The sequence below is a fragment of the Perca flavescens genome, chromosome 13 (assembly GCF_004354835.1).
Source record: "Perca flavescens isolate YP-PL-M2 chromosome 13, PFLA_1.0, whole genome shotgun sequence".
Taxonomy (NCBI): domain Eukaryota; kingdom Metazoa; phylum Chordata; class Actinopteri; order Perciformes; family Percidae; genus Perca; species Perca flavescens.
Window position 1 is genome coordinate 9,780,287 of NC_041343.1, and position 23,672 is coordinate 9,803,958.

The window sequence follows — 23,672 nt, forward strand, 5'->3', positions numbered from 1 at the left end:
GGTTATTGTGTTATCACGAGGCGCCTCAGATAGCCACAGAGAGTATGACATCATGGTGTAAGTACATGTACGTAGGTGTTCTGTGGTGAAGATAACACCAACAACAGATAGGAAGGGTGAGCATGACCCGACTTTGTGACCGACAACGTAGGAGGAGTTAGTATGGAAGAGACCACAGCCAACCCTCGCCACAGAGTTTTTTTTAACTTCTAGGGATCATAACTATGAGATGTATACACACTCCATGCGTCACAACTTGGAAAGAATGTCTGGGAAAACCATGTTTTGGAAATGGGAGGGAAAAAGAACCCAAGGGGATATTTTTGGGTAAGATGAGAGAGAAGGGGAAAACAGAAATAGATGGGTATATTTTAACTGTGTATATGTCAACCGTTACATAGCCTATGTGTTTAAAACATTATGTATAAAGACAATTCTGCTACCACATGTATCAAAGAGACAACGATAAGCAGAACAAAAAAAATAAATCTTAATCACTCTATTCTCGGTGTCCAAAACTGGGAGCTCCAGAGTGAAAGACATGAAAGCCACAATGCCTTAAAAGGGTATTGCAGCAATTTAGTCACAAAAGACGCAGTGAAAAAAGAATGGGTAAAATTAAAGGCAGTATGAGTATGTACAGTATCTCCTAGTATGAGTGAGGTTCCGATAACGCTGGATCCTACAGTTCACATCATGCAATCGTTTCCTCCAGTCATGTGTACCCCTGATTCTAACATTGCTGTGAACATGCATGCAGGTTTTCTGGTTGTTGGCTTTAACTGTCAAGAAAGATTAAAAGTCAAAAGATACTGACAGCAGTGTAACCCCCCACCCCCACTACAAAAGGTCATCAGCAAACCTTCTTTTCCTCACATTCCAGGAGAGTGCCATGTTACCGTCTCCACTTTCTTCTTTGTTTTCCTTTATGCATACTCCTCTGATTTTTTTTTTAAATCCACAATCATGTGATTGATCATTTTGCGCAACCAGGTAAGACGTTTTGATTCACCCACAGAGCACAGTTAATCTCTTTAGAGTTGCAGCAGCAGCAGCGTTCAGGTGTCTATACTACCGGGTCAAACAGAGGTCCAACACTTCACAACACATCAAAATCATGGAGTGAACACACGTGAACGTATGCACTCCCACAGCTGCAGGAACACAAACACATACTGTACATTCATATATCCCCGTGCTCCACTCTAGCATGGGATATAGTCTAGTGGTAGCTCATGCACTATTTACAGCGTTAAAAACATGCCTACATACTGTACATGCAGACATGTTAACCCAGAAGCTAACTGCAGCGCACATTAAGTCCCAGCAGTTCTACACTGGCTGCACACTGTTTGCCAAAACCCAAATTTACTCCATACGTTACATTTAAGTGCAAAATAATAACAGGATAGCGATGCGCCAGGATAATATTGATCTGAATGTTGATGGAGGCAAACTATTTCAGCTCTCTGGTTTAGTTAGATGGATGGGTTTTGCATTGCGTAAGAAGATCGGAACAATGGGCCCTTCTTTATCAAGAAATCCCCCGCATAGATACAAATCTACTGCAGGATGAACTGTTTGGGGCCTTGAGCTTGGGAGACATAGGGATGATAAAAAAAAAGAAGGAAAGGAAAGATGTGGAGTCCAACAGGATGATGAGATTAAGAGTTCTTGTGGAAATTGGAAGCCAACATGAAAGAAAAAAAAGAGTAATTAGTAAAAGTGGTAATCCTTGAGATGTTTTTTTGGTGCCAGGTTGGGTGATAGGTTTGAACGCTATTACTATACTATTTCTTTTATGTCCTTCGACACTGTGGGTCATACCAATTATCCAATTCTTCTTTAATTTTTCTTCTATTTTAACAGAAGAAAAATATTGGCAATATTTATGAAATTGTAAAACGTTTCAGGGAATTCAATCACTATTGTGTTGTTGGTCAGAAAAATAGACTTGTAAAAAAACAAGGGGGTGGGAATCACCAGAGGCCTCACAATACGATATCATCACGATACTTATACTTATATTATTGCGATTTTAAACATATTGCAATATTCTGCAATATATTGCAGTGAATTACCTTTTTTCCAACTTCCTTTTTTTTTCTTCCTTTTTCCAACTTTTTCCCAATTTCAAATGATGTCCCCAAAAGGAAAATGTTGTCAACATCTGTTTTATCAAAAAAGATACTTTTCTCTGTTTGTTCATCTCACTTCACTTTTATTGCTGAAAAATGGGATTGTCAAGCAGACAGACTGACCAACACATATATCATAAAGGATCGATACTTGGCGTCTGTGTATCAATACAGTATTGCCACAAAAAATATTGCGATACTATACTGTATCGATTTTTTCCCCCCACCCCTAAAAAAAAATTTAGTTGATTTTCACTTCAGATAAAATCATTTGATTATAACATTAAAAAAAGGTGAGAGAGCAGATGGTTCAGCCCTGAGTGCCTATGCTCTGACATCAGGACCAATCCTGGCTCTTAATTATAGATGTGCTGGGTGACACAGCCCCTCGTAAAGCCGCTCCATATGACCAGACAAGAGGGGGGGGAAGGGAGTGTTGAACTAGGGCCTGGTTTCCACTCCAAACTCCACCTGGGACTGCGGCCGCTAACTGACAAGCACCGTGATTCTGATGATTCTGCGATTCTCCGGCCTTCATTCCTGCAGGCTTCAGCACTGCTCTGCCAATTACAGAGACCTCCAAAAGCCAGAGATAAATGAATGATCAATCTAACGGCTACGGCGCTCTAACATGAATATGGAGAAGCTCTCAGAATCTATGCCTGGCTGATGAACATGGGAGGGTCCAGACACTGCAGTCAGTCTTGTTTGTCATGTAACAAGCCCCAGTGACTGTATGGAACATTGTATAGCTGCTCAAACATCTGCCTGTAAATGTTTTGTAGTTAACCTTCACTGTTGTCTCCCTTTGTAGGAAATGAAGCTTGTGTGTGACACTAAGTAGTCCACAATGGTTTTGTTTTTTTCATGTCATAAGCAATTTAGCCAGAAATTCCATCATGAGTTAAAGTTTTAATGTTTGACGTTAACAAGATCTTGTGAACTACAACTCCAGATTTTCCAATAGAAAGCTGTGCAGTGCGTTTACATAGCTGGCATAAACTGCTTTAAACTCCAAAGAGCATTTCTGAGTGTATTGTTATATATTTTAAGTTTTTGTAAGGTCCAGGCTATATTTTATATTTTAAAAAAAAATTTTGTTGCATTTAAGGAGGCCCAGCCAGTATAGTTGCCACCAAACTACAGTTACTGTTAATGGCTACTCTGTATTTTGACCGTTATGGGGAACACACAGGGTGGTGTTGTTTTTTTACAGTACCCTTCTGTTCATGTGGGGTTTGAACTGCAGTCCCAACTCATGCTACACCTCTCACTCTGAAAGTCTGTGTGTACATTCATATTGTAACATTCTTACCGTAAATACCTGTGAAGCAGCTACAGGGACAAAGGTGATCATTTGGAACGATCTACGGCTTATTTGAGTTACTGATCAAAAATGACAAAGTGCTGTGTTTTTATCATGTTCGTCTCTCTGAGGCCTGCGTCTGGCTGACGTGGCTGGGTGACATCGATAGCCGCAAGCTGTGGTGGTGAGAGCGGATAATTCAATCCGATTTGATTCGAATGGTCTCCATAAGTATGTTTACTGGATGACCCACTCCACCTCTTTGATCTTTCCTGCTGCCTTCAGTGGAGCTTAGGAAAGAGGAAGGCGAAATAGGGTGAAAAAGGAGGTGTGTGTGTGTGTGTGTGTGTGTGTGTGTGTGTGTGTGTGTGTGTTACAGTGGGAGTGCTAAAATGGGAGTGCAGAGGCGGGAGGGGGTTTGGCAGGGTGGGAAATCACAGCCTTTAGGGTGCTCCACAGATTATTCCTACTTCTCTTTCATGTGAGCCGTTGGGGGGCATCTTCCTCAGATTAACCGCTCCATCACTTATTAAGCACTTTGGAACAAAAGTGGTGATGGAGAGGGCGAGGGACGGGGGAAGGAGGAGGAGAAGGTTTCATTAGCGTGTAGCTCGTGTCTGTGGTTGGGTGTGGTCAGGATGAGAAGAGGAGTATGTGTGTGTCCTCTCAGAGACAGACAGTGGGCGGAAACACAAAGCGTATTGAGGATATAAAAAGATGTGAATAGACCCAGCTAATGTAAGCCTTCACATTTTCTTAGTGGTAGATCAAGCCCCAAATCAGCAGAAAATTGTTTCATAACTGGTGTTCCCTTCACTTTATATATTTTTGAGTCTGATCAGGAAATCTGGATGCAGGTGAGGACAGAGAGAGAACTGGAAAGATAAACGGAGCGAAAGGAAACAAAGCACAAGAAGAGATGGAGGAGCAGAGTGATGCAAGAGCAAATGGTAAAGCAGTAATGCTGCAGGTTCTGCATGACAAACAATAAGGTCACACTCTGTATACAGTGGTGTGAAAAAGTGTTTGCCCCCTTCCTCATTTCCTGTTCCTTTGCATGTTTGTCACACTTAAGTGTTTCGGAACATCAAACCAATTTAAACAAAAGTCAAGGACAACACAAGTAAACACAAAATGCAATTTGTAAATGAAGGTGTTTATTATTAAAGGAGAAAAAAAATCCAAACCATCATGGCCCTGTGTGAAAAAGTGATTGCCCCCCTTGTTAAAACATACTATAACTGTGGTTGTCCACACCTGAGTTCAATTTCTCTAGCCACACCCAGGCCTGATTATTGCCACACCTGTTCACAATCAAGGCATCACTTAAATAGGAGCTGCTTGACACAGTAAGGTCCACCAGAAGATCCTTAAAAGCTACACATCATGCCGAGACCCAAAGAAATTCAGGAACAATTGAGAAAGAAAGTAATTGAGATCTATCAGTCTGGAAAGGGTTATAAAGCCATTTCCAAAGCTTTGGGAATCCAGCGAACCACAGTGAGAGCCATTATCCACAAATGGCGAAGACATGGAACAGTGGTGAACCTTCCCAGGAGTGGCCGGCCGCCCAAAATTACCCCAAGAGCGCAGCGACGACTCATCCAAGAGGTCACAAAAGACCCCACAACAACGTCCAAAGAACTGCAGGCCTCACTTGCCTCAGTTAAGGTCAGCGTTCATGCCTCCACCATCAGGAAAAGACTGGGCAAAAATGGCCTGCATGGCAGAGTTCCAAGGAGAAAACCACTGCTGAGCAAAAAGAACATCAAAGCTCGTCTCAATTTCTCCAGAACACATCTTGATGATCCCCAAGACTTTTGGGACAACATTCTGTGGACCGATGAGACAAAAAGTGGAACTCTTTGGAAGGTGTGTGTCCAAGTATATCTGGCGTAGAAGGAACACTGCATTTCATAAAAAGAACATTATACCAACTGTAAAATATGGTGGTGGCAGTGTGATGGTCTGGGGCTGTTTTGCTGCTTCAGGACCTGGAAGACTTGCCGTGATAAAAGGAACTATGAATTCTGCTGTCTACCAAGAGATCCTGAAGGAGAATGTCCGACCATCTGTTCGTGTACTCAAGCTGAAACGAACTTGGGTTCTGCAGCAGGACAATGATCCTAAACACACCAGCAAGTCCACCACCGAATGGCTGAAGAAAAACAAAATGAAGACTTTGGAGTGGCCTAGCCAAAGTCCTGACCTGAATCCTATTGAGATGTTGTGGTATGACCTTAAAAAGGCCGTTCATGCTCGAAAACCCTCTAATGTAACTGAATTAGGACAATTCTGCAAAGATGAGTGGGCCAAAATTCCTCCAGGACGCTGTAAAAGCCTCATTGCACGTTATCGCAAACGCTTGGTTGCAGTTGTTGCTGCTAAGGGTGGCCCAACCAGTTATTAGGTTTAGGGGGCAATCACTTTTTCACACAGGGCCATGATGGTTTGGATTTTTTTTCTCCTTTAATAATAAACACCTTCATTTACAAATTGCATTTTGTGTTTACTTGTGTTGTCCTTGACTTTTGTTTAAATTGGTTTGATGTTCCGAAACACTTAAGTGTGACAAACATGCAAAGGAACAGGAAATGAGGAAGGGGGCAAACACTTTTTCACACCACTGTACATTCGGTTCTTCACATTTTCTTCCTTATAGTGATTCATGTTCTTACCTAATTGGTTATAATAGCTAATTGTATATGTTTATCAGTCCCCTCTTGATTTATTCTAATTTCTATTGTCATTATTCTTCATTGTGATTTGATTGATTATCATTTAAGTCATGTTCCCACAGAGAGGAGCGACACAGCTGATGCCCTGTATGTGTACCTCCTTGGCTCCTTGGCTCAGTGTTTTCAGACAAACAACAGAACCTCCTTGGTGGAGGTAATTACAGCTAAACAACACCGCAAACTATCTTTAATTACAACTGATCCACCGATCCCTGGCAAACATTACAGCATAAAATCTGAGCTGAGCTAAAACTTGAGTTTGCTTTAAATAAACACTCATGACTCAAAATAAAATTGATGAGGCAGGAAGCAAATTTGCATTTTTTTTAAAACCCCAAGTGGTGGTGCAAAAGAACTTTTGGAATTTTTTAAAAGTTTAGATTTCATTACTCATAAAGCACCATTGCATCCATAAACCGCATAATCCTGAGTATCTGGGTCTATTTTGTTTTCCTTAGCTGCAAGGAGAAGAGGAGATTGCGATAACAAAATCTTTCCGTAGCAGGTTTAGCCATCGTTGCGTGTCCAGGTTTTTCTGGCTAGAGCACACGCTTGCTGTATTTTGCTTTAGGTTGGTTTAGTCATGTGCACAGACAACATTTTCAGTGTAAATAGGTCAAAGGTAAGAAGTAAGTATTGGGGGGGATGACGCACTCTCCTCGGTTTCAGCAACATCTGTGTGGTGTAGACTGGGGTAGGGTGTGATTTCTTCACACGACCATCATGTGGATGTGAACCCATTATGCTGAAGTTGTGCTCTTGGTGTTTTGCCCTTTGCTTTACTGGGACAAGGCAGTGTTACATCTGAACAGTGTGACCCAGATCTAGTGGTGAAGAGACTGCAGCCTCACAGGACGACACTGCTGCAGACCTGCTTGAATAATTCACTCTAAAAGTGTAAACCCATGGCTGACTGGCCAGTCACCTGGAAGATTACACGGTCAGGGAAAAGGATGAGGGGAGACGAGGTGATAGGATGATCTTGAATGACATGAGGTGAGATGATGATGAACGTGTTATGCAACTGGGGGTTGATTTGGAGTAGGGAAACACAATATAATTTTTTATCGTCATCGCGATATGAACTGGCGCAATAAACACACTGTGAAAGGCTGCGACATATCGCAAAAGACACCTTTTGTGTTTTGTTTGTTTCAGTTGAAAGAGAATATCAGTAGAAACTTCACTTTAAAATGTAACGGTTATTCTTTTTTTAGTGCTGCATTTGATATTCAATTTAAAGTTCAATTTGTTCAATGAAATAATGTTGGAACCGAGTAACCTTTAATATCTGTTTATTTATCGCAAGTTACATTGTTATCGCGATTTTTCCTCTAATTGTGCAACACTAATTTGGGGTATGACTGTCTAAATGTTAGGGAAGGAGGCACATGAGACAGTGTTTTACACAAGGACACTCAATTTAAACGGACACAGTCTTCCAAGATGAAACCAACTCAATGCTTTCCACAGTTTTTAGAAGTGTGTTTATGATGTTGACATTGTTTCTAAGATCACGGTGAAGAGGTGTCTCCTCTTCACTGTGATCTTAAAAACAATGTTTGATTTGATGCTAAACAAGCAGCAGACTTTCACTTTGTCCTGGTTCATTGGAAACTAACAATAGCTATAAATGCTGTGATGCTGTACAATCGAGATTTGTTGCACAAATGTCTATGTCATAGCATCTATCCCTATTCAAATAACCATGAAATGAAAAAAGTAATGAGCAAACACAACACCCCAAACATTAACTGGAGTCTTTTTGTCAAAAAGTCCAGCACATAACCTCACTGTAGAACCACTTTAGAGGTGGCTAGTAGGCAGACTGTGTTACCTTAGGCCCGAGCCAGGCTAGATGTTTTACCCTGCCTCCAGTCCTTATGCTAAGCTAAGCTAACTGGCTGTAGCTTTATATTCAGTGTACAAACATGAAAATGGGGTCGATCAAACTCTCTGCAGGAAAATTCCTAAAATGTTGCATTATTCCTTTGAGCAGTTTTTGAAAACAAAATAACACACTACATGGCCTACAATTTCTTAAAATTATTATCAGCATATAAATGTGACCGAGATGGTGTATTCTCTCAACAGTGGGCAAACAAATGAGAACACGCCTTAATGAGGGACATGAAATCCCAATCATCCAAAACAAATCTGTTTTGTAAGCTCTGGCATTTTCTTGGACATCAAAACTGCATCAACTATTCAGTTAACTGATTCACAGCAGCATCTACATGCCTCGCAAGCCCTTTTTCTTTAGTAAAAATGTAAATAAAATCAATGTAGGGTCAAAACCTTATTAGCAGGCGAAGAAGCCATCAACTTGAAAGTGAAAAATCAATTAGTTAATCAATGGAGACACTACCGGCTTCAGCTCCTGACAAGTACAATGCTGATTGGGTTGTTGATGATGATGACCCATCTCTGTTTAACAGTGTTAGCAGGCAGCCCAGCAAACCACCCCAGGCTTGTAAGGACTATCTGTGGCTAAACGTTTTCTCCCTGATGTATCACTAAGTCCCTTCTTTTCTTTTTTCTACTTCAGTCCCCTATCTTTCTTCATCCAATTCACAGCTACAGAAGACTACTTAGAAACGAAACAAGAGTGTTATTTCCACTAATGATCAATAGCAAGCAGCCAATGGCAGGATCAGTGAGGCTGGATCACGGTGGCTTGTATCTAACCAGCGCTGACCTGCTTCCTTCACGCTGGCTGAGTGAAACGCCGTCACTGCGGAGAAGATACAAGCAGGCAGAGATGCAATCAACCCAAACAACTCCTCTGCAGCTTCTGGAACATACGCACACACGCACACACACATACACACGCACACACACACAAACACACACACACACAACTCTCCCAGCTATTATACAACACACATTGCATAATTCAGACAATTTGTGACTCTGTGAAATAGACTTCTGAGGTGCCCTCCCTCATATCCACCCACTCAGCTCTTTGAAAGCAGGACCAGCAGAGGGAACAGGTACAACACTCGAGCTGGCACCCCCGCCGGATCAACACATTTCATGATTCTGCCAGAGACGTAAAAAAAACAACAACAACATTGCTCGGATGAATTCAGCACGACACGCTGGTTATGCAACAGGCTGCTTCAAGTGAAGCAATGCACAGAGAGCACTCGTCACCTGAGAAACACTCAAAAAGAATACACTGTTTTTCTGCAAGGTTAAACTGGTACATTTTACTGGTTAAAGGTATAATACTGTAAGTAACTTCAACGCATTAACAAGTCAAAAAACTACTACCTATGTTATATATTTTTTGTTGAGTTGTGTTCTTACATTGTACCAAAGGTTTCCAACAATGGTCAAACCCAAGGTAACGGTCCGTTTCCATTTGGTCGCCTGTCAACAGCGTCATATCCCCTTAGTTTGCACAGGCGTCAGCATTGTGGTTGTCTGCAAGAAGCTTTTAAGCTTTAAATCCAGTTTTAAGCCACATTATCGTCAGCTCGACTTGCAGCACCTCACGGATGTCCTAAACAGCGTCAGAGAAACATTGATTTTTAACGTTAAACTGCTTTATTTAGTGTTTTTACCAGTTTAAAAGACCTGGTTCATTTGTTTTGGAGAGGAATATGACTCACCTACCCGTAAAACCCTCCTGAACGATAAACACTAATTTGAATCCTAACCGGGAGAAACTAACTGCAATGACGGTGAAGATAACCCTCCCTCATTCCCACGCTACTTCACAACGTCACCAAACTCCGTCTTTTGTTATTGTTTTGATTGAGGCAGATATTTACATATTGTGTATTTTAGTCATAGTGGATTATTTTAAAGTGGCTCATTTCAAAGTGTGCCTAATTCAAGTGTTGAATACCATAAGCAAACTTATGAGAGAGTGCATACATTGCTGACATTAGAAAAAAACATTTTGATCAGTACGTGTCACTTGATTTTGTTTAAAAAGTCAAGTGCTGAGCTAGGATTAACATTCCTTAATGTGTGAGAAAGGCAGAAGATCAAGTTGACATGCTTCGATCCCCGACATGATCCGCAGCACCAGAGCTGGACTTGGTGAGACCATAAACACTATGATAAGCACACTGGCAAGGACTTCATCTTTTACACAGCTGACAAGTTTAAAACATCCCCGTAGGGAGTCTGGAGGGACTTTAGAAACCTGTCCTTCAAATGAAAACAATGACATCATCGTTAGCCTCAACTGTGGTGGCAAAAGGGGGCCAATACCGAGGTCCCAGGTCAGGATTCAAGAAGCTTATAGAAGGTTCTTTGTTTTTACGGCTGTGAAAGGGTTAAACAATACGCAGAATCCACCATATAACCATTATCGTTTTATGTTTACATCCTTTCACCTCATTACAGCTTATGTATATCTGCCAAGAGGAATGTTATGTTTCATTAGTGAATGGTAAACTCCTGTCAGGGTGGCCAGCTGTCAGTGGCACGTTTGTAAAGCAAACTGGGAAGGAAGTGAAATATCAGTTAAGACTGTGAAAACACTCCCACAAAACCTGATCTAATACAGCTTCAGTTTTGGACTTTCAAGAGTGGGCGAGGTTTCTGATATTTACTGAAATAAATAAGATAAGAGCATGTGCGATTAGTACACCAGCCCAGAGTTCATGCGGTCTGCACAGTCCGAACAGGAAACGGGCAGGCTCCCTCCCTCGCCCTGGGACAGGAAGTCATAAAGCAGGATCAAACGCCTGGCACTGCTCACAGTCCTGCCATATGAACAGCATAATTTAATGGGAAGCCATAGCCTTTGCAACAACCAAAGTTATGAAAACTTGATCCACTGAAAGTAGCTGGGGGTATGCAGAGCGTAGATTCTGTACTTGAAGCTAAAAAAACAACAACAATCCATGGTCAAAACTCATCTCAGTATTACACTCCCTGAATGCATTTGCATTAAACATGGAGAGGTCTTGTACCACTCTGTTAAGTGGAGTGGAAGGAATATGGAAAGGTCATCAGGGCTAGCTAAAATGTTGAAGAGAGGGAAAACAAACACGCAAGCACGCAGGTTTGCGCCATGACCTGAAACTACTGACACAAGCCATTTTATAAGAGAAGACAGCCAAAAACCCATATAGTAGTACAAAATCCATACAGTTTTTATATGTACAAGTCAAGTATTTAACCAGCAATCATTCAAAATGACCAAAACCATTGAGCTATCAGACTAAAACCTTATAAACCTCTGCTCTCAGCTGTCGTGCACATACTGGATGTTGCGGTTTATTTGCATCTGACCCACTGCACCACTATGTTCGGATATAAATCTGGACATCATAAACCACAGCATAGCCACTGTACATCAACTCATGCTTACATTGGGGTTAAAAGGCCACAGTTCATATATGGCTACAGGCTAAAAGCACTATTTTAGGGACATAACATTCACTTCAAATCTTCCTACAAGCCTGGGAAGCGTACTATTAATAAGTGTATTTCCCTCTGCCAGCAGTTTTCATGTCCACTCATTTTTCTCTCTGTCTAGCGGGCAAATTCACTGTGTGTTTGTGGCTGGGGGCTTTCTCTCTTGACTCACCCATGAATACGGTTAGATCACCACAGGAGCCGAGCAGATGCCTCTGCAACACTCTAACATGCAAAAACTGCACGCAGAAACCCAAAAATAACAGCTGCAGTACCTCAAGCTACTGATTAAGAGTCGGCTACTGTTTCATCTGCATGTGGTGTAGAGGAAACACAAGCTAAACACAAACTAAAGGTTTGTGGAATTGTCTAGCTTACTAATTCTCATCTTCATCAAAATGTCTCATTAGAAAGGCACTCTTCCTTCACTAATTTGCAATCAGCAGAAGAATTGTATACCTCCACGAGTATGAGAGTTACTGGGGCTTTAGGAGCCAGGCAGAGTGTGTAAAGACAGAGCTGACAGCTTACTGAGGCATACACACACATAGATATATAGGTACTTCAACTAAGACTGTGGGGCTCAAGGACTAGGAGCACCCTAGATACAGACAGACAATATCAAAACCTCTTATGATCATGATGGTCAAACCATTTGTTGTTTGTCTGCTGTTTCTCCCATCTTGTTGGGAACAACCACGTACCTCTGTCTGAACATCATTAGATCTAATTTCTAAACCACTTCTGCTGATACAAAATGTTATCACTGGATCGTGGATGTTTTACAAAGATCATCCTGAAGTTGTACAACGGAAAACCACGATTGTCAGTAATCCTTCTGACACACTATACTGCCCGATTCTTATGGACGCTTCTGGGGAAAACGTTTAGAGTGAAACGCTACACAGTAGACTGGATGTAGTAGGGGAGTGTGGTGAACAGGGAGATCACCCTGCAACACACAACACAATACTGATTTCCTGCAAGCTTTACAGACACGGCTCGATAGCTCACCCTGACTTTCCATTCTCTACAAAGATCAACCATGCTAAAACTCTGTTTACTTACGATACTACAACACACTTTGGATTTAAGCCGCAATTCAGCCCAAAAAAAGAAAAAAAGAAAGACAACATAATTGCACTTCCATTTATTCCTGTTGCCGACCGCTGCCCCACTGTCCTCCCCACCACATCTCCAATTTGGGGAAGAAACCAAACCTCAAACAGGCCCCACTGCAGATCAACAATCCTGCATAATGAGATGCAGACCCACAGTAAGCAAATACTTGCTCAATCTCAGACCCCAGCTATGGCCATGTGGAAAGCATTGAAGTTCCTGCACAACCATCACGTCTAAATAAAACAGCCGAAGAGAACATTTTAACAAAGTGGCATTTAAGTAAACACTACAGCTTTATAACTGTCAAACCCGATCACTAGCTTCCCTGGGGTTCAAAACAAAAGCATCCCAGAGCAAACGTCAGCTACAGATATCCATCACCTCTTACTGCTGTAGGAACAGCTCTTGTCCCTCATCTGGCCACATTAAAGCCAGAACTGGCTCTCCATGCTGAGACACAGTGTGTTGCTGAAGCCCATTTACTTTAATGTGGGCCAGAAGGCTGCCAACAACAACAAGAAGACAAGGGATGCAGAGAGGCAGAAAGAATTCTGGTCTCACTGGGCTATTGGGGGATAAAAAAAAAAAAAAAAAAAAAAGGCATTTGCATCTGGTGGTCAGAGACTTGGCTCTGGCAGTGATGTGAAATCTGATTAAGAAGAAAGAAAAGAAGGTAGAGGAATACTGAGAGGTGTCTTTGTAGAGCTGTCCAACCAGTCAACCAAGTACGAAGGAGGACAATATGGAGGAGAGGGGTGGTAGGAATAGTTATGGGACACTTATGGGACATACGCTTATTCGCTTTCTTGCAGAGATAAAAAAAAATGTAAATAAAAATAAAAAAAAAAATTGTTTCCAGTCTCATAGTAGTCCATTAACTACAGCTGGTTAGCGTAGCTTAACATCGGTTGGAAACAGGAAAGGAATGTTTAAAGTCAGACATTTTGTCAACCCAACCAACCAGCCCGACCACCTCCCTTCAGCAGATCATGTAGCTCTATAATAATAACATCAATCGACTTCCGTCTTTGCTCCTGATGGACAAGAGATCAAATCACTACAGCCGTTAGAGCGCTTGAACGTAATTAAATGTGAGGAATTTATTATCTTATGCTTTTTAACCCAGGTTTAGCCCAGGTTTTCAATGCAATTTACATGATCCGATACTACTTTAGATGATGTTTTCTATGAATTTCATATCATAAAGATTTAATTACCAGCCTAAAACAAGGTAAACCTGGTAATAGATCAAGAGGACAGAGCAGAAACAAAGGACGCATCTCCAGGCAGACCTGAATACACAGGACACTCATCCGTTGACCACCCAGGGATTTCACAAACCCTAGACGATCCATGGGTTGAGCCTCTCAGTGCGCTGGCAGACAGAGCCAAGCATGAAATGAGCTTTGCCCCTCAGAGAGTCAGACTGGGACCGTGGTGAGGTGAATCGCTTTCCCCAATGTCATCAGTTGTCTATAAATCCACAGCTTGAGAGCAGCCATGGAATGTGTGAATGTGAAGTTTATTTGTGAATTAGAAGAAACGATAACTGCCCTGCACCAAGGGAAAGAAAAACCTGAATCAAAACACAGGGTTTAATCAAATAAAAGAGTGATTTTTTTCATTTTGTTACCATTTGTTGGTCTGCTAGCAGTTGTCCCTTGCTATGAAAACTGGATAAGAACTTTAAACACAGCAGGGTTACAAAGACAGCAAGGGGTTGGGGTGTTAACAGAAAATATACTTGTCATTATTAATGGCCACTTCTTGCTTCTCTCTGTGCACTTGTCTCCAACTGCAGAGCCTCCGCATTATTCTCTTCAAGTCTCAGGCTCCAAAGCTACTAAGCAGCTGAAACAATAAGAGAGGCACTGGGAAATTTTTAGTAACACCCGAGTTAACTGATCCTGATCGATGAAAACGGAAACTCAAGCTCTTATGGCCGGACTGAGAGGCTCTCATCACCTCTCACGCTTTTATTGAAGCGCAGACATCGACAGCCTCTGTGTTCGAATATGACACTCTTTGTATTAGCTGACCCCCTCTCTCCTTCAGACTGTTTCCAATTATTTCTGAACCCTGACTCTTCCACAAGACAAAAAGGCGGTAGTTAATGCGTGGGGAGATTCACGGTTTCTCTCTGGAGAGCTTTTCATTTCTCAGGCGGTGATGAGCTCCTTTGTTCTCACTTTAACTCTCAGCATCACATAATTGGCCACCATCTGGGGCTCTCGTTCCTATTCTCCTCCTCCTCCGCCTCTTTTTCTTCGGTGTCTCTCCACGTGTGCTGCATATGCATGTTCATGGTAGGAAATCATACATCTTGTTAATCCCTTACACTTCCCTGAAACATTATGTAATGTCATAATGAGGACCAATTACAAAGCCTGTTGCCCTCGACATCTCTGAGGTCCAGTGGAGAGCAGTGGGTTTGTATTTTGTGCTGGGGAAAAAGGAAAGAGAGGGACACATGGGATGGTGAGAGAAAAGGGGGCAGAGACATATGAAGAAGGTCACACAGAGATCCTGTAGCCTTTAAATTTTGGCTTTTTAGTCTTGAGTCTTTATTCTTTCACTGGGTCCTTAGTCATCCAAAGGCTACAGCAAAGCTTTCCGGCTTTGCTCTTCCTACACGGTTCACAGATCACATCTTTATCCTTGGCTGAATCAAAAGTCTGTCCAACGCCTCCGACTTGTAGAGCAGCTGACATTTTAACCAGTTGTGGCATCCCTTTACTCATAACTGGTTACATTCGGAATTTAGTAAGATTTGGCTAATCACTTTCAAAGCTAAAATCTATAATGTTTTTTGGCCACACTAACAGTATGGCTCTATAGACGGCAATGTGGGTCGGGCTGGTCCACCACTTTGGTCCAGAGTGAAATATCTCAACAACTATTTGATGAACTGCTATGGAATTTGTTTCAGACTTCATGGCTCGCTCAAGATACATTTGAATGACTTTGGTGTCCAATACTTTGGTTAATGATTTAATACTTGCCAAAAAAATGTCATTACCATCCGCCTCATCAGTACTCTTTGTATGTATAGCGCATATATTTGTGTTGGTCAGTCAGTCAATGCCATTTCACTCTTGGTAGATATTAACAACATACACCACAAGTTCGGGCTAGAGTTAATCTCAGACTTTGAATTTTTCATTTACATTTTAAAGATCACGTAAGACATTGACAAACGTTGTTTATACTGAATTAGACTGGAATAGATCTCAGGCATTACTCAGGGATTTAAGTAATGATGGAGCTGACTACAGACTGAAAGCAGAACTTCAGGTCAAAGTGCAACCAACTTACTCACAATACAACATGTATTTAGGCTACTTGCTCTACATGATTAACATCATTCCACATGATGGCCTCATCAGACTGTAAGGTCAGGACAGTCCAACATACCAACATTTGGTTTTGCTGCCGTCCTCGTCATTTTCTATAAGAAGATGGCATTATAACAACACATTACAATTCCTCATTATTGCCTTTTCATCTCAGCCTACGAAATCCGATTCTGAGACAAACCCAACAACAGCATCAAGCTGGATGTTGATAAATGATAAAATGTGTACGGTTTTGTTTTCACACTAACACAAACTAGATTTGGCTGGTCAGGGGCTTTTCCTATTTTACTCACAGAGAGAAAAAAAACAGTGGGTATCGACACGTTTGCATGATCTAAGAATGCTTACAGGAGTGCATGTAGTTATTTAGGGCATGCATATCCCAAGTGGCAGGGAGAGATTGTTTTAAGCGGGAACAAAGGCTGTCTAAGTGAGGGTTGTGACGGAGGAGCTTCTTTGTGGGAAGATAAAAATCCATCAAAACACTGCTATCAGCTCCACTGATCAAGGATCATCTGATGAGGAAGTCAGCTTAATTGGGACTCATCAATAAAAAAGCAGCATATGCTCAAACATGGAAAGACTATGAGGGATGAGCCTCATTAAAAAATATAGTGAAAAAAAAACTAAAGGGAATATAAAGAATAAAATAAGCGCATTTATGAGGAAAAAAGCAATGAGGACTTTCTTTGTTGCTGCACAAAAGGCACACACTCCATCCATCTACAACCCCCACTCAACACACACACACACACACACACACACACACACACACACACACGCTTAGCCAGACAAAGGAGACACAAGCTAAACACCAGGTAATGTGTAGCAGACTGAAGTTATTGATATAATTTACAATGTATTAGCCCATCACCCGTGTGTGTGTATGTGAGTCTGGTTTGTCCCCAGGGGATCTGAACAAAAACAGCAAAGTCCCATCTGTTAATATCGTTGACAGCTATGTGTGCATGCGTGTGGCCGTAGGGGGTGTGTAGGGTGGAAACATGACAGATCACAGCCCTAAATGACACACACACACGGACACACACACACAGACACACACGGACACACACACACGGACACACACACACGGACACACACACACACACACGGACACACACACACACACACACACACACACACACACACACACACACACACACACACACACACACACACACACACACACACACACACACACACACACACACACACACACACACACACACACAGCTATGCTCCATGCTAAAACAAACAAATGCTACATGAAATACCACCACCCTGCATGCCCTAGAGGACATTTTCAGCTGAAAATACATAGAAAAAACAATCAGTTGGGAGTCCTGGGCACAGATTCCATGAAAAGCTAAAGGAAGGAAACCTTTATTTTGTTTCTCATTAGTGTTAATTCTGTGCTACACTGCAACTGTTTTATTTAAATAATCCAAAAATATCTTAATTTTGAACGGCTACTTCCCTCATCTGCTTACAAATACTTTCACTGCTTTTCTAATGGCATTTACTTTACTGTTTATTCATACCGTACACATGAGTGAATGCACTCACCAGGCTATATTTCATTGTCATGACAGCCTGATGTTGGCATGATGTTTGATCGAGTGCTGAGAGATTAGATCAGAGTTTGAGGCCTGCACTTTCTGCGCTGGCTAAGTGCCACTGGTCCACAAGCTTTACCACTAATTCTCTAGATGGCTAGCCTGCTATTAGCCCAAACAACGGCACTTTCACCAATAAACCCTTCACATAGCATGTAAATGTCAAACTTTGCATCTAATGCTTCATGTAGAGGAAAGCGCTTCGACTCTTAAGTGGGAATGAGAGTGCAGACAGATGCTCGCCCTCAAACTTTACAACCCCTCTGCACCCGTACTTTTACAGTAACTCCCTGTTAATGCGTGCACCCCTGTCCAGCTCCTTGGCTTCGGTGAGGGAGCCAAGAGCTGCCAGGAACATCGCCCCTTCCTCTTTTCACTCCTAATGCCCAACTTCTCTGGCTCCCATTATCTCCGGGAAGCCGTTCAAAATGATCAGGTTACTGCTTATCAAGGCTCGGTAACACTGCTGCGCTGGGAGGGGGTGTCTTGCAGAGGGGGGGTGCACAGTGTTAGGGATGATGGGAGGAGAAGGGGAGGGAGGGGGATGAGAGGTTCAGGTGGTGTCCCTTTTCTATGAATCCCAGTAGATATATGGTCGTTTATTTGTGATGGAAAAGCTTCTCAAGAAGTGCAAGTCACATTGAATCTAAAAATATGCATGTGTGTTCAGATTTGGCTGAGCTATGACTCCAAGAAGGAGCACACATTTTAACGCAAATAGCCGCAACCAGGCGCTAAGGGTTTTAAAGTATCATAAGTGCCTCAATGAGCTGTGAGTCACAGCCACTGCTGCTGCCCCAACTACTGATCATGTTGATAAGCTGGCCAAACTACAATAACTAACTTCTGGATGTTTTTAAAACACAGGCATGCCCCTGTCCCTTTCCCCCTCCTACTTTGATAACCTCTGCTCTCTGACCTCAACCATGTAAATCAAGAGCCTTGAGGAACACCTTACTTACGGTGAAATCCCATTTTCTCTCTCTCGCTTCCTTAACAGTGCGACAGACTAAAGGACTGAGGGTGCTGGGGGGTGTATGAAAGACAACACACTGTTCCCCTGATAACACAAGAAATAAAAGCCCTAAGAGGTGAGCCCAGGGGATGGGGTACATGAGGGCCGGATTACCAGATGAAAGCGTTGCCGACACTGGGTGATATGATGCATTCCTGCTACACAAAGCACTGGGGCTGTTAACTTAAACAATTGCGTAACTGGTCCTCTGAAGACGAGTATCGCAAGCTACAGCCGACACATGAGGGTCACTTGGGAGAACTCGCACGAGGCAGAGATTCAGTTCAGTTTGGTGTCCCTTTAAAGCAACTAGAGATGTATGAAGCATCACACTGGCAATGCAATATTATCAGAAATCAACCAAAAGAGTTTCTAATTAAAAAAACATCAGTCTCCTCATTGGAGCTTTTAAAATCTAGTACCAACATTTAATAGCAAAAATAATCAAAGTGTGCGATTGTAACTGAGGTTACACCATGTGTACAAGTGTGTTTAGCCAGAGGACAATCAATGCTCACAGAGGAAAAATATCAGTGACAACATGCCAGAGAAATAACGCAGTGGAGGCAGCACTTCTCTTTAACTGCCAACTGGGAGCTGATACTAATCAATTCTCCAAATCGCCTGGTCGGAGACCTTTAAGAATCCATTTGTGTTGCCAATTTGAGAGACAGGGGGAGAGACGCCACGACATTGTTGCCATTTAATGGAGGATTAGCAACGTGACCTCAGAGATCAGAGGTTATCTGCTCGGGGGACATCTGTTGGTTGAAGGGCTGGAAATAAACAGTGGTATCTTCGCCTCTGGACAAGCAACTCAATCAAGCTAACATGAGTGTGCTACGGTCGTCTTTCTCTAATGCTTTTCCCACCCTGTGTTTGTGTGTGTGCGTGTGCATTAAGGCATACCATTTAGCAAACATGCAGCATCCAAAATCCTACAGGTTTCTTTGTCACTATCAAAATAAAAGCTCTGGCCACAATCATAACATCGTCAGATGACAGAGGCGATCAACTTTCTCATCGGTAACAAAGTGAAGGAACAGCATTGGGTAAAAAACTGAAAACTTCCAGCCCAGTATGCCCATTTACGGTCAGTCAGTATTCCTCAAGTTTGTTAAATAAATCAGAGGGTCTCCAGAGAGGAAAGCAAAACACTGAAGGCTCCCTCTAAACTCAGCTTCACCAGGAAAAGCAAACAGCCCGACTCCAAGTGAAAGTCTCTTTAGGTATGCACTCTGGACTGTAGAGCAGACTCATGTCCCTCTGGCTAATTCTTTGTAAAAAAAAAAAAAAAAAAAAAAAAAAGTACAATACTCAGGTTCACTGGCTGCCATATCCATATGACATGAGATATCTGCGTAATGTGATGAAACATCAGTCCCACCATGTCTACTCTCAGCCATACGTAAAAACTGTGCAGTCAGATAGACAACTCTTTACTCAGGATTTCATCATCTTTAAGTGACAATTAACGCCTTAATTGCCTTTAATATTACTTATACTGTATCTGTTTCACCTGAAACACACATGTAGGGCTATAACTAATTATTGTTTTAATTATCGATGAATCTGTTGATTATTTTCTCGATGTATTGGTTATTGTTTTGTCTGTAAAATGTCAAGAAAATTGTGAAAATGCAATTTATGATTTCCCACATTAACCAAAGGAAATCTCTTCAGATGTCCAACCAACAATCCAAAACACAGAGATATTCAGTTACCATCATATTATATGACAAAGAAAAGCATCAAAACTCCACATCCAAGAAGCTGAAACTAGCAAATATTTGGTGTTTTCGCTTTAAAAATAACTGAAACGATGATCTGACTATCAAAATAGAGTCTGGGACAGAACATGCCATTCTCTCTCTCCATTTCTATCCCCCGTTTCTATTTTCCTCTTCTCACAGGGAGCCAGATCACATGTGGTGTATTTATTTGTTTTTTTTGGCTGTTGTTGGCTGGAAGTAGATGTTCCCAGCAGCAGCGTTCGTCTCTCTGACTGGCAGCCGTACCAGAGAGGGTGGGCTTTACTGTCATTAAGATACAACGCTGAACCATTGATGAACCACTGTACCTTATGTGGAAAGATGACATAGACCCCTTTAACAAAGGAAAGGGAATGAAATAGTAAAATAAAAATTAGGGGTGAAACAACATTTTTAAATCTATACTGTGACTGAATGAACTTTTTAAAAACAGGGCAAACTAACCAACTGACTAAATGTATAATTGTGAAAAGGTCCTTTTTCTGCATAACAATTACTTTACACATACATCCATGCAATTACTTTTTTAATCCCCTCATAGGTCGGCTAATCTTTTATCAGGAGTCGACTCCTGACCCAATTAACCCATTCACACAGGCCAGGCCAGGTTTAATTATTTTCTACTACACTCGGAAGCAAAGATTGGCAGGTAACTATCCACAGAGCTTCATCATCTCTGTACAGTAGGTGACTACATTCATTATTTTAGAAACATTCAAGGTCCTTGTAAGAATAAATCTGATGCCACGTTAAGATGCATGTGGATCTGATGCAGATGAACAAGAAAAGTATGCCTGTGTGGTGCATACTCACTCTCATTTGCTCGTCAGACGGAATCAAAGGTAACACTCAAGGACACAAATCATCAAACTGAATGAGAAAAGCATGGAAAGTGGTGGTGCTAAACAGGAAATGCTACAACAAATGTGTTTCAAAGACTGTTTGAAAGATGCCAAGCAGGAACTTAGGTCTGAGATGTATAAGATGTTTCTGAGATGCATCCTTTCTTTTAAAATGCAACGTTACGCGAACGTTTTAATGTTTGCTCCACTTTCTCTCTATGTTAGCTAGGAGATTTGTATTCCCAATGCAACTTGTCACTGATACCGCTTCAACCTGTGTCTACAAATGTTATTCTAAGTGCAGCAGCCACTAACAAATCTTGAAAAGTTTCAACTGATTTATATCTTCTGTTAAGTTTGGAGAGTTAAAGAATCAGAAGCAGGTTCAAAAATAAGCTGCTACAAGCTCACCTCTCTGACATGTGCGGACATTAACTGATGATAAGAGCTACTAAAACCCTCAGAGCCGACCCAAATTCATAAAGCGAAGCTCTGTCGACTGCAGAAGAGGAAGCGTTTGGGCTCAATTGCAAGGAAAATGACCGGACCAAATAAATTTTCCAAAGAAGGAAAAATGGAAATATGACTCTGTGCTTATGCATAAACAACGATGCAGAGTGGAGAGCAGCATTTTTGCCTTAATAAAGAAACCAAGAAACCACGTATTGCACTGTGTAGGCAGGATCTAGTTAACAAGACTGAAAAGGACTTTTATAGGAATATTTCTCACAACGAGACAGGGGAAACCCCTGCTTAAATAAACTCTCTTACAGACTATTAATCCAACCAGTGTCATTAAAGGCCACCAGGACAAAACCACTCCATTGTGCGTCGAGGCTAAACAGCTAATTAAAATGAGTCACAAGTTGGGAAATGTTCCCATTAGGACACAAGATGTCTCTCTTTGTGTATGGGTTGTTGCTGTGATGGCCTGTCGGCAGCTGTCATCTTACCTGGACTTGGCCTTTTCCCATGATCTTGTCCACAATCTCGTTGTCGTCCTTGTTGAGCATGCTTTTGTCGTAACACTTCTCGTAGCACAGGATCCGCAGGAACTGGGAGCCCTCCAACTCGATCTCAAACTCCTGTTCAACCACACAGACACAGAAATGGAGAATTAAAGGTTTGCTATTGCATAAGCGACATAAATGCAGCAATGTAGATTAAAAAGGAGGTGTGCGGGTGACTGACTTCGTTCCACTGTGGCTCTGTGGTATCTCTGAAGGCACGGGTCTTGGCCTTGCTGACAAAGTATCCATACGAGTCCACTTCAAGGGTGCAGTATGGATCTGGGAGGAAACACAGAAGGTAGACAGATCCATCAAGAAGGCTGACCACTGAATCAACATTTAGGTTTCTAGACTGCTTTGTCATTGTGACATGACTCGTGTGTAATTGTATGAGATATGATAACATGTACTGTGTAGTTACACACATACAGCTATTAAATAGTTATTACAGCCCTTAAAACTGAGTTTTACTGGGCAATGATGTCATTGTATGGATAATGTCTTTTCATTAAAGGTGAACATGACTACAGGCCAATAGAATTTCTTGTTAATTACTTTCTCTGCACTTTAATCATGTTTTCATATTGTGTAATACTCACAAAAGAGTTAAAAAAAATTGAACTAAAAAATTAATCGTTCAGTCCAGAAAATGTCCACCAAGTTTTATAAAAATCGGACCAGAACATAATCTCCTTGGCGGAGGTAATAATAATATAAAAAAGTTAAACACACATCTGAACAAATCTGTAACTAGAAATGTTTAAAAGAAGAATTTCTAAAGAAGGTTTTCACAATGACAGTAAGTGAGTGTCTAATTCTGGTATCAGATTTGTAATGTGCACTCAAAAGGTAAAAGGGTTACATTCCATCAAAGTGGAAAAAAAAAAAAAAGACCTTTAAATTGCCGATATGTTGTCAGCTGATAAACATCTTTCTCCTGCCTGTGTACACACCATTCAGGACCAGGAGGCCCTCTTCCACTCTTCACATCCTCATGCCACACTCCCCTGGGATCAGCTCACACTCAATTCTTACACGGAGCAATTAAGTCTGTTAATGTGTTTCTTTAAATGCTGCTGTAGCGGTTCCGGCAGACCTCGCTGCCGCCTGTCTGTAAAGTGTCAATAGTACGTCCCGCAGCCTGGACCTGGTCCCTCGGGTTAACCTCCATCTGGCAGCATGATGGATGGATGTACTGCTTGACCTTTCACCAGGAGAGTCACCGAGATTGAGCGGGGGAGCCAGAGACAGAGCGGGGGACGGCTGAATCTCATATACATATAAAACGCTTGCAGAACGACGGAGAATGTGTTTAGACTGCAACACCAAAAACATCAGCCTGACCTGCGCTGTGGGCATTGAAAGACACCAAGCA

General features: G+C 41.8%; 1 protein-coding gene across 3 annotated transcripts in view; it reads right to left on the reverse strand.

Annotated features, from left to right (window-relative positions):
• The window catches only part of abr (ABR activator of RhoGEF and GTPase), a 139,746-nt gene that overhangs the window by 15,618 nt on the left and 100,456 nt on the right, over positions 1-23,672 (reverse strand). For all 3 annotated transcript variants that reach the window (XM_028596339.1, XM_028596340.1, XM_028596341.1), the window contains 2 exons: positions 22,479-22,576; positions 22,241-22,372 (listed from right to left, as the gene is read on the reverse strand). In XM_028596339.1, the coding sequence (XP_028452140.1) occupies positions 22,241-22,372; positions 22,479-22,576 (230 nt within the window). The remainder of the gene's footprint in view (positions 1-22,240; positions 22,373-22,478; positions 22,577-23,672) is intronic.